The sequence below is a fragment of the Peromyscus californicus genome, unplaced genomic scaffold, assembly GCF_007827085.1.
Source record: "Peromyscus californicus insignis strain IS unplaced genomic scaffold, ASM782708v3 Scaffold_24__1_contigs__length_46423439, whole genome shotgun sequence".
NCBI lineage: Eukaryota > Metazoa > Chordata > Mammalia > Rodentia > Cricetidae > Peromyscus > Peromyscus californicus.
This window is the reverse complement of record NW_026294535.1, coordinates 40,023,738-40,035,759: the sequence shown is the minus strand read 5'-3', so window position 1 is coordinate 40,035,759 and position 12,022 is coordinate 40,023,738. Positions and strand designations below refer to the sequence as shown.

At 40.7% G+C, this 12,022-nt stretch overlaps 1 protein-coding gene across 4 annotated transcripts in view; it reads right to left on the bottom strand.

Annotated features, from left to right (window-relative positions):
• Window positions 1-12,022, bottom strand: part of Tafa2 (TAFA chemokine like family member 2) — a 446,228-nt gene that overhangs the window by 186,040 nt on the left and 248,166 nt on the right. The window contains exon 1 of one of the 4 annotated variants that reach the window (XM_052753497.1): window positions 5,666-5,775. The exons of the other annotated variants lie outside the window; for them this stretch is intronic. Coding sequence (XP_052609457.1) covers window positions 5,666-5,688 — 23 coding nt within the window. The 5' untranslated portion in view covers window positions 5,689-5,775. Of the gene's footprint in view, window positions 1-5,665; window positions 5,776-12,022 lie in introns of those variants that run through there. 4 annotated transcript variants of the gene reach the window in all.

Sequence of the window (12,022 nt, the reverse complement as noted above, 5' to 3'; positions counted from 1 at the left end):
CAGTAAGGTCTGTATCAATTGTTTAATTAAGGCTAACGGATTTTTTTTTGCCTCACTTATCAGTATAATATCCTCAATTTTCCACTTCACTTTCTTGATGTTGATTCAAGCTAAAATTCTAAGTCTCATTAGTTCATTTGCAATACGCTATTGCTACAGGCAAAATTTTAAAATAACGTAATGACTGCCGTGGCAGATTTGGTGGTACTTGCAATGTCATAAAGCACAGTATCTATAGCATCAGAGTGATATATGAGAAGCATAACCAATCAGCACTCATTTAGAGGCTAAGTGGGACAGTGACTATGAAAGAACATTCATTAGTTCAATTGGCAATCGAATATGTCATTATAAGTACTCTTGTTGGATCGGAATGTGCCACCCAGAAATACAGCACTATGATGACGGAAGCATTATTTTGAGCAAAAGCCAAATGAAAGTCAACAAACGCAGAAAGGAGTCTCTTCATAGCTTTCTTTCTCTAACTAAAAGCAGAACTTCTAGGAAATTAGTACTTACATAAATCCCTTCTCCTAAGGACGTTTTAAGCCCATGGGGGGAAAGAAACCTGAAAAGTTGGTATTGACATGGGTCAATAGACAAATCTTACTAAAATAACCTTTATCTTCTATTAGTTTCCCACATAGGTTGACTTTCCCATAGCCTGCTGCTCCCAGAAGCCCAAGACCCTTTCCTCTTTCTTGCCAGTGTTTGCTGATTTATCAATTCTACATTAAGGTTATAAGATATATAGGCCCATGTCCTAACCACCCCCTGAGTTACTCAGCATGAGTCTCTTGGGCAGGTCCCTGTGCTACACATATTAATAGGGTTTGCTTTTTAAATTGTTGTTAATTTATCACTTGGTAATTTATTCCCAGGATCCAATTCAAAGAAACTATAAACATAAATATTTTTCTACTGAGTATAATAGAAGACTATTGGGTCATGAGATTAGCACACTAAGGAAAGGGGATAAATAGAAAGTTGTTGGTAAGCCTTCTATTGAAAAGACACAGAATTAGAGGAGACAAGGGAGAAATCAAATGAATATTTAAGTTTAAAATAATTCCCTTTGGCAATATCAGTGAGTGGGTAAAGATGTGGCAATGTGGTGGATCTAAATGTCAATGTCACTGGAGCAGAAGAGAAAAAGAAAGCAATAAGAGACAACATCAGAAAGAAAATGTGAGGCCAGTCGTAAAGGGCCACTTAATGTTTTGCAGCTTTTACTCCAGTAACTATGAAATTCACAGGAGTGGTAGACCAGAAGTCAGACCACTTGCCTCAGCATTGACGCTAATCACTCTGGCTATTTCATGGTAATATACAGTGTGGGAGGGGCAAGAAAGGAGGGACACATTGGGACCCTGTGGATGAACTCAGGACAGCAATGGCACTGATTTATGTGAAGTATGGGTGGTGAGTACAGGCAAGGCACAGGAAATAACTTGAAGATACAGCAAGAAGAGGTATTCATACATTTAATGGGGATCTAAGATGTAGAGGACTCAGAGACCACGCTAAAGCTTTGGGATCTGGATGATGGAAGAACAGAATTGTTCTTCAAGAACTGAGATGCAAAAGGCTACAGGGAAAAGGGGAGGCTGTTGGCTTGTTTGCTTGGGTCTTTGTTTTTCTCGGGTGTATAGATTGAAGAACTCCATTTTGAACAAAATAGGTTTGAGCTGTCGATTAGTTTCCCAAGTAGAATTGTTCAAATTAAGTAACCGGACATGTAAATAACTTAAGAAAGAAGACTACAATATTAGTTAGGCTAGTGATAGGATTTAAAGGCACAGAACTACATGGCATGACTGTCAATGAATGCGGAAAGAAAAGGAAACATGAATAAATACTGAGTCCGGGCTTTGCCACCACTAAGAGGCAGGAGAAAAAAGAAGCAACTAGAAACTGTGGCAGACAAAAAAAAAAAACTATGGCAGGATAAAAATTGATAATGTAGTATACTCTAAGCACATACATATGCATATATTATCACAGAGTGTGTTGCCTACTACGGCAAATACTGCTAAGATGGGATGTGAATTGGTATCTGGCTGTTTAAAACATCCATGCAAATCTCAGTAGACTTTCTGGGATTTTTTTTTTTTAGACTCCAGAGGGCTTGGCACAGCACATGAAGCAAGTCTCACAAAGGAATCTTCTGCTTCAGTTCCTGCCTCCAGGGAATCTTTCCTTGATGAACTGTGACATGGAAGTGTAAAGGAAACAAACCCTGTCCTTCCCATGCTGCTTTTGGTTGTGGTACCTCAGCACAGCAATAGAGACCTAACTGAGGCAGAAATTGGTACCAGGTCCACGGGATACTGCTGCAACAGAACTGACTACGTTTTGGGGAGAATTGCAGAAGAACCAGTGTTTGGGGCTTAATGAGATGTTGTGGGAACTTAGAAGATAATCCTGAGAGCAGTACAGATAATGGAGGCCTGGCTTGTAAAATTTCAGAGGGAAGATTTAAAGTCCTTAAGATTCTATCGGGACCATTCATGTGGTATTTTAAGTTAATAACCACCAAAATGGTTATCAAGACAATCATGACTGGTCATCTGGGGTTGAAGAGTAATCTGTGATTAAGAAGAAACCAACACCATTAACAATTTTCAGTCAGAGATTATTTTTTGTCAGGGTGCATCATGCAGAAACTGTGGTCGAGATGGGGCCTCCTTAGGCTGAGAGCCAAGCATGGTAATGTATATTTCCCTGGTGATACTTGTTTTAAAGACATGAAAGAGTCATGAAGAGAGTTGAGGCTTGGCACTATGTGACAGGTTAATCTCCCTGAAAAGAGCCCAAGAGATATTATTGGTTAAGGTGCAGCCCAGTTTCAGTGGAAAACTGAGCATTTTTGGAGATGCTGGTACCCTGGGCTGATTACTTAGGACAGTTGTGGAGTAGAGCCAGCCTGAGGCTATGAGATGCGCTATGTGTGCTTTGGCAAGTGCTTGGAAGCCTAGAATGTAGTGAGTTCCCGAAATCTGACCTTAAGCTTTACGTTATTAGATGTTGGCTTGCTTTGGTCTGGTTGTGACTGTGCCCTGTAATCAGAAAGTATTTAACTTATTGGGTTTTTTATTTTACAGAAGCCCACATCTATGAGACCTTGTATATTTTAGAGAAATTTTAGACTTTTAAAGGGATTTTTAGAGACTTTAGCAAGACAATGAACATTTTAAGAAAAGCCTCTAACTTGACATAAGCTAGAGTCATTTGGAAGAAGAACTCTCAATTGAGAAAATACCCCTACATGATTGCTTTATGGGCAAGCCTGTGGTACATTTTATTGATGGATGATTGATGTGGAAGGGCACAGTTCACTGTGCTTGTGGTCCCAGGACTGGTGGTCCTGGGTTCTATAAGAAATCAGGCTGAATAAGGCATGAGGAGCAAGTCAGTAAGTAGTAATCTTCCATGCCATCTGCATGAGTTCCTGCCTCCAGGTTCCTGACTTGAGTTCCTGCCCTGAATTATCTGGATGATGGACTACAAAACCTTAAGATGAAATCAATCCTTTCCCTCAAGTTGGTTTTGGTTGTGGTGTTTTAGCACCGCAATAGAAACCATAACTGAGACGTTGGTTAAAAAAGAAAGATCAAAAAAAAAAAAAGAAAAATCCACTAGAAGAGCAAATAACTGCTAATGAAAACACAGAGGAGACCACTAGAAACAAGTATTGGAAAGTTGGAGGCAAACCAAGTGTATCATGTGTCTATAATCTCAGCACTGGAGTCAGGGGAGACGGAGACAGTTGGATCCCTGGGGCTCAGTGGCCAGCCAATTGAGATGAGCCAGTGAGTGCCAGGTTCAGTGGGAGACCCTGTCTCCAATAATAAGATGGGGAGTATAATAAAGGATTAATGACTTCTAGCCTCCACAAGTGCATGCACAGACAATTGCCCAGCCCCCCACAGATGCACATATGCACATACACATGCATATACCACACACAAAAAGAAATATAAATGAGAGAAAATAGGATCCAGTGCAACATGGGGGAGATTGGGGTTCAGAGAGGAGTAGAGACGCTTCTATGGCAATCATTTTCAATGCTGGCTGACAGAAATACCACCGAGGGAATCCTTTTCAGAGCACAGTAGCTATCCCCAAAATGAAAGGTTCTCAATTAATTGTTCCAGTCTGCCAGTAGTGTTGCAACTAGATAAGAACCATTGCTCCATTTGGTACCAAAACAATGCAAGGCATATGCTGGTGGTGGGTAGGTGTGTGATGGGAGCATTTAGAAGTTCTCTATAGATCCCTCTGGCTTTGCTATAGAACAGGAAGTAGGGTAATGAAGGAACAATGTGGGTGAGAAAGAGATAGTGGGCTGTGAGAAAAGAGAAATGGTGAAATCAGTACCAAATGGGAAAGTGTAATGTTAACTGCAAAGAGGCACCAGGGTCTGTTTAAGGAGTTAGTCACAAAGTGAGTGAGAGCTGTCGACCTGTTTTCCTGAAGCCATCATCCTCTACAGCAGCGGTTCTCAACCTGTGGTTTGTGAGTCCTTTGGTGGTCGTATATCAGATAGCCTGCATGTCATATATTTATAGTATGATTCATAACAGTAGCAAAATCATAGCTATAAAGTAGCAATAAAATAATTTTATGCTTGGGGGTCACCATGACACAAGGAACTGTATTAAAGGGTTGCAGCATTAGGAAGGGTGAGATCCACTGCTCTACACTGAATAGTTGGATTTAAAAAATGGTTGAACTTTTCTAAGTCAATATAAAGAGCCAAAAGAAGAATGAGTCACAAGCAGGTGCAAGGCAGTAAGTATAATAGTTGACTAAGTGGTTGATATTAGGTAAGAAAGCTTCAGAGAGCTTCATCAACATTCTATAACATTCATCATGGAACTAGTTAAAATCAAACCTCAAATTTATGTAGAAGCACAAAAGACTCTGAATAGCCAAAGCATCACGACTCAATGAATAATGTTGGAGGTATCACAATGTCTAGATCCAAATTAAACTGTATGTGATAGTTTTTAAAAAAAAAATCCTGGTACTGACATAAAAAAAGACACATAGTCTATCAGAATAGAACAGTCAACCCTAAAATAACCCACGCAGCTAAAGCCATCTGATTCTCAACAAAGTGGTCGAAAGCATCCATTGGAGAAAGGCAGAAGCTTCAGCAAATGGTGCCACAAAATGGGTCATCCACATGTAGGAGACTAAAACTAGACCCATACCTCTCACCCTACACAGAAATCGATTCAAACTTGATCAAAGACCTCAAGACTTGAAACCTCGAAACTACTAGAGGAAAAACACTTTAAGATACAGGCGGAGGCAACAACTCTCTGTTAAAACTCTAATGACCTGGGAAACAGTTCCAAGAATTAAAGTTGCTTGAGATGCAACAGCTCCTTGACAGCAAAGGGAACAACTGACAGGGGGAAGAGACAGCCTACAGGCTGAGACTAAATCTGATTCAGCAATTCAAACAACAGGGCGATAACATCCAGAATATGTATCAAGAAAAGTAAGAAACAAAGATCAATAGCAGAGCAGGCAAATGACAAAATGAACTGAACAGACAATTCTTCTATAAGAACTATTTTTATTTACTTATTTATTGTTATGTGCATGGGTGTTTTGTCCATGTGTGTGTCAGTTCATCACATGCATGCCGTACCTGCAGAGACCAGAAGAAGACATCAGATGCCCTGGAACGGGAGTTACAGATGGTTTTAAGCCACCATGTGGGTGCTGAGGACAGAACCTTAGTCACTGAGCCATCTCTTCAGCCTCCCAAATAGACAATTCTTAAAAGAAACACAAATGACCAACAAACATGAGAAACATTCAGCACCCTTAGTTATCAGAAAAAGGCAAATCAAAACTACAGTGAGTTTGATTCCCCCACACTCACATCATGTACCTAATGACTGTCTGTAACCCAAACTCCAAGGAATCCAACACCTCTGCCCCCCACGCACATGTCCACACACACTCTCTCCAATATTCTTTAAAACTATATTGAAATGCTACCTCACCACTCACAATGGTGATCATGAAGAAAACAAAAGCCAAGGCATAATAATAGCAAGGAAGTGGAGGGAAAAGAACCCTGAACACAATAGGTGGAAATGCAAATTAACCCAACTAGTAGAGAAGCAACTCAGAGCAGAGGATCTTCAAAAATCTACCCTATAACTCAGCTACACCACATCTGGGACTATACCCAAAAGTGTCAGAATCAGCATAAAAGAAACAATTGCACACTCGTGATTGTTGCTGCCCTGTTCACCATAGCCAAGTTCCAGAATTAGCCTGTGTGCTCATCAACTAATAAATAAATAAATAAGAGATGGTATCTACACACAACAAAGTTTGACTCAGCCATGAAAAAAAGAATGGAAGCATCAATTTGCAGGAAATGAAAGGAAGTAGAGACGGTTGTGTTACATAAAATAAGCCAGACTCAGACAGACAAATATCATGTGCGCTCTACCATATGTCAAACTTAGATTTAAAGTAGAAGAGGTACTATTAGGGAAGAAGAAAGAGAACATGCTGGAAGATGCGGCAGGGGAGAAAAATGGGGTAGCTATGGTCAAAGTATGTTATATACGTACATTGTTCTTGTGTGCTTTTCACGCCTGTGCTAAAACGCTAACCTAAAGCTACTTGGAAAACAAAAGAGTTTATTCAGCTCATAAACTTCAGTCTGTCATTGAGAAGTCAAGGTAAAAACTCAAGGCATAAGCTTGAATTCAGAAAGCATGGTGGGATGCCGCATACTGGCTTGCTCCCATGGCTTGCTTACTTAGCCTTCTTATATAACCTAAGACCTCCTGGATGGTACCACCCACAGTGAACCTGGACCTCTCCCATCAGGAAAATGTCCCATGAACATGTCCACAGGCCAAGCTGGTGGAAGTGCTTCCTCAATTGAGGTTCCCTCTTTGTGGGTGTTGACAACCAAAATTAGCCATCATGAGCCCATCCCTTGTCATCTTACACACAAACATCACTATTAAAGCATAACCTTTACTTGCTCCAAAAGCTTATGTCAGTATCAGTATAAAATGTAGTATTAAAAAAAAAAAGTTCTAGATGTACCATGTTTTAAAAATTCCAACAATTAGAAAGTTAAAGTTCTCTTTAAAATTCTAAAGTCTCTTAACTATGTTCCCCTGTAAAATAAAAGAACAACTTAAATAATCTGTTACTCCAAGAAGGAAGAGACAAGGCATAGGTACAACGCAAAAGAGCAAGACCCAACTTTAACAGTATAAGCAGCTCAATGTCCATCATCTTAGGCTCAATTGTGTCTTGACCTTCTGGGCTCCAAAGGGACTGAATAACCCTACCTCTCTGGCTCTCCAGTTCACAGCACACATAGCTTATCTCATAGACCTAGGCAGGGTGCACACCACACCAGCCACCATTCTTTGTGGTTATCCTGGCATCTCCAATATGGTGGTGTCTCTGCTGCAATTGGGCTGAAGATTCAAAAGTGGCCTCTCTTGGTTTCTCATATTACTAAGCTTCAAAAGCTCACCATGACACCTTCAATCTTGCAGCCACCAAAACTGGTACCACATGGGAGATGTTTATACATTACCAAGTTTAGCTGACAGCTTGAGATACAGTCTTGGTCCCTCTGGACCACAGTGTCTGAGAAAATACTTCCCAGAAATTTTCACCTCAGTGATGCTGGTCTCATTTATCACAGTCGATTCTTCAGCCACAAAAGAGCAGCCCTGATAAAGTCATGGCTTCCCTCTGAAGCTTCACAAACCACATCTCCATTTTCTGCATTTATTTCAGCATTCTTATCTTACAGGTTTCTACAGAACAGTCCTCAAGACTCTGAGCCCTTGATGTTTTTTGCAGCCTAAAGTTCTAAATGCTTCCATAACCCTCCCTAAATAACATGGCCAGGTCTCTCAAAGCTCTACCCCACATTTTTGGTGCCAACCTGTGTCCTAGTTTTCCTCCCCATTGGTATGATGCAACACCATGACTGAAAGCAACTTGTGGTAGTGGAGGGTTTATTTGTGTCAAAAAACTAAGTCCATCATCGGGGGAAAGCAAGGCAAGAACTCAAGGCACAAAGTTAGAGGCAGGGATGGGTGTAGCATGAATCTTAAAAGTTCTTATTAATAAAATCAAACCCGGGGCCAGTTATTGGGGTGAAATTCTGGATGGTCAAAGAGACAGAACAAGCCACAACTAGCCTCACCTGGCCAACTTCTCAGCTGGTCTTGTTTCCTCAGACTGGAAACCTCTGTGTCCTCATATCCGAATGGCTCTCAGCTGAACTGTGCTGCTAGAAGTCTGAAAGCTTAACTAGCCAAATGTTCTAGTTTCTGGTCCTCTCACCTTACATACCTTTCTGCTTTCTACCACTACTCCCTGGGATTAAAGGCTTGCTTTCTGGGATTAAAGGCGTGTGTCACCATGCCTGGCCATTTCCAGTGTGGCCTTGAACTCACAGAGATCCAGATGGATTTCTACCTCTGGAATGCTAGGATTAAAGGTGTGAGTGCCACCATTTTCTAGCCTAAGTATCTAGTGGCTTTTCTGTACTCTGACCCCAGATAAGTTTATTAGGGTACACAATATTTTGGGGAACACAATACCACCACAGATGGGAGCAGAAACTTGAGGGGGTAGGGATACCACCTGCTGGCTTCTTTCCACTGGTTTACATGCCTAGCTTTCTTGTACAATCCAGGACCATCTGCTCTAGGGTGGTACCGCCCACAGTAGACTGGGCCCTTCCATCTCGTTAATGAAGAAAAATGCCCCACATACATGCCCACAGACCGAGTTGATTGAGGTAATCACTCAACCAAGGATCCCTCTTCCTGGGTGCGTGAAGTTTACAACAAAGACAGCCATCGCGTGTATAAAAATATTACAAAACCTGTTATTTTTATAAATAGTATTTGATAATATATTTTAAAAAGGGAAAAAAAGCAAGAAACGAAGGATAGCCAATAAAAGGGCAGTACTAAGATATGAGAAATCTTAGAGGAACCAAGAGCTAGTAGATGTTGTAGATGTGGGATAATGTGTCAAGAGAAAAGAAATCAAAAGATCAGAGATGAGTAATCGGAAACTGTACTCATGTGCATGTTGCAGTTAGTAGTGATGTAAAGGACAGAGCGTGACCATGGGAGGAAAAACAAGACCATCCGAGAAGGTGGATTCGAGTAAACAAGTTCTGAGCTCAGAAAGTCTTAGAAGAATCATCTACATACATATTTAAATTGACTTTAATTAAAATGGGAATAAAAATGGATAGTTAAAGCAGATAAATCACCAACAAATATGGAAGAATAATTCAAAGGTGCACTGGTAGGAACCCTGACATGCAGCGAATCAGGAAGTCTGTTGACATATGGGTCAAAACTTGCTTACTTTAGAAATACCTAGAGAGAATAGCCTAAGAGTGGTAATACTAACAAGAAACCTTCCCCTTATAAGACAGATGATGGGCTACCATGGGAAGAGAGTTTAAAATCCCTTTAAGGGAAGCAAGACCCTCTGAGGAACTGCTTTGTTATTCTTAATAGAGGATGGGGAATGTTTTCTGAGAAGAGACTGAGGATCTGTGCCTGGGAAGGCTTATGGAGACTCCTGAACATGGTCAGAGGAAAGGATATGGTGGATGGTTGAGGATGAGAAAGGAAAACAGGACAGGAATCAGGAGTCAGAACTAATGGGAACTGAAATACGGGAGAGGCCTAGAGTTTCTTATGAAAAATAACTTGAAAGGAATATAGGACAGGTAAAGCTAGCCCTGCTGAGTGCACTGTGAAATGTAATAGTGAAATGGGGTGGGGGGTGTTTGAGAACATGGGAAAGGAGTATAGAGTTCTCTCTTAACCCCTTAGGAAAAAATGGGGATCATGAAGTCCTAATTACTGTGCACAGACCCCTGTTAACACCTGATGCCCTGATAGAAGGTCTAATGGAGGTGTGGCCTCAGCCCAGCTCTTGGTAGAATACAGGCTCTATCTTCAAAATTTAGGCTATCTTCTTATCTTAAGGGAAAATGCATATCATGTTTTAAATGAAGGTGATGATCCAAAGAAGAGATTGCTAGATTTGGAAACAGAACATTTTACATTTAAATGTCAAGTATAGTAATCACTAACCAACCCATTTTCTCCACAGCTTTCTTCACCAACTGCCCATTGACCATCCTGGACAGAAAGAGATTTGTGATCATAAAAAGTGTCGTAACCCCCCCAGCCCCAGATACCACTCAGTTCACATTATCCCATGACAATTGTGTTGATTCCATGAAAGAGATTACAAGCACTATGGGATAAGAAGAACAAGAGAATGGGACAGGCGATTCAGTATCACGAGACACTGAGGCCAAGTCTGCAGAGAAGAACAGCAAGCACCCATGCATCAATCCCCATGCTGTTCCAGGGGAGGTAGACAAAACACTCATACAACAGCAGCATAGGAAAAGTAATATAAACCATTTGACAATTCCTTGGTGCCAAAACTATCCAAAGGACTGTTGGATAGAGGATAAGCCTTGATAAGGATAGAGGAAAGAGAAAACAAACAAAAAAAATTGAATATACTAACACAAAATAGACTTTAATTTTAAACCAGAATTGACTGTATCACCTTCAATTGGAAAGATAATGCTCATCTCCCAGAGCAAAACTGAACGCCTGAGAGATAAACCATAGTCAGATAAGGAAGCCTACATCTTTGTACTCCTGATTACAAAGGAGCCACCATAATAACAGTAGAAAACACACGCTAAGTACTTACTAGAGTTATCAGGTAAGTTGTCTGCATAAAGCTTGTTCCATGTATTATCACAATCTTGCTCTCAGAGACCCTGTGAGTGCACTGTTATTTGTTCTGTTTATCAAATAACAACAACAAAAAAAAAAATCTCCTGTCTACTTAAAGAAAAAAGACCAAGATTGGAGCTGCTGAACACAAAGCGCCCGCCCCCAGCCCAATTATCACACTCTACACAGTCTCCATCCAGGGGTACACACCAATCGTACATTCCGTCCTTTGGGATAATAACTGAGAACATGCAACTTTCAGATTTATTTCTTCACCATAGTTAAGTTCCTTGAGGTCTTCGGTCATGATTTCAGTTGTTTTGGTTTCCTCCTGCAGCATTCCACCTGGGAAAGGAGGTAGCTAAATTCCTATGAATAGCCATGCCTGCAACCCAATTGGTCAGGGGACATGAGACACAACAGCACCCATGGGAGCAGCAGTTCATTTGATAGCGTTGTCATAAATCCTAAGAGGATCCATGGCAGAAGTAATTTAGAGTCCTCATCTTTACAAATGCAGAGAGAAATTGTCTCCCAGGGAAGCCTGGTAATAGCTGGTTTCATAAAATAAATGACTATCCAAACAGATGAGAGATCATTTACTTCCTTGTACTACATGTCAAAAATCGGTGAAGAACCCTGGCCATTCGACACCTTTTTGCTCTTTCACGCCAGTTTAAACATGATCATAAATAATTATAGCTTCTCATGAGGTATTCTGTAATTAAGGGATGTTATCTTTTTTTTTTTCAATTTTAGGATTACTGGACTCTCTGATCCACCCTGTACACGCTGTCTTTCCAAACCCATAATTAATCCCTGCTATGAGCGCACCAAAATTAATCCTTGGCCTATATCCTTATCATTTACATGGGAAATCTCAGATACCTTCATTCACTTTTAACACATAAAGATAATTTTAGCTGCAAATATTGTGAGAATCCAATCCAAGGGAAGGTAATAAAGAGGGCACCGTGTCTAATTGTATGCTATGTGAGCACTTAACTCTGTCCAGCTGCTGTGAAATTGGATACCTTTTAATGCCTTTCTGTAATAGTTAGACTCGATGAAAGCCATGAATGGGGAAGTCACATGCCAACCACGTAAATTTTTGTTGCAGCTTACCTGTGCTCTTTTGTGAAACTGCACAAGGCACAAAACCTTGGATCTGCTCTGCTTCTCCCCATAGTTTTGAAAACTCAAAGGAAAAC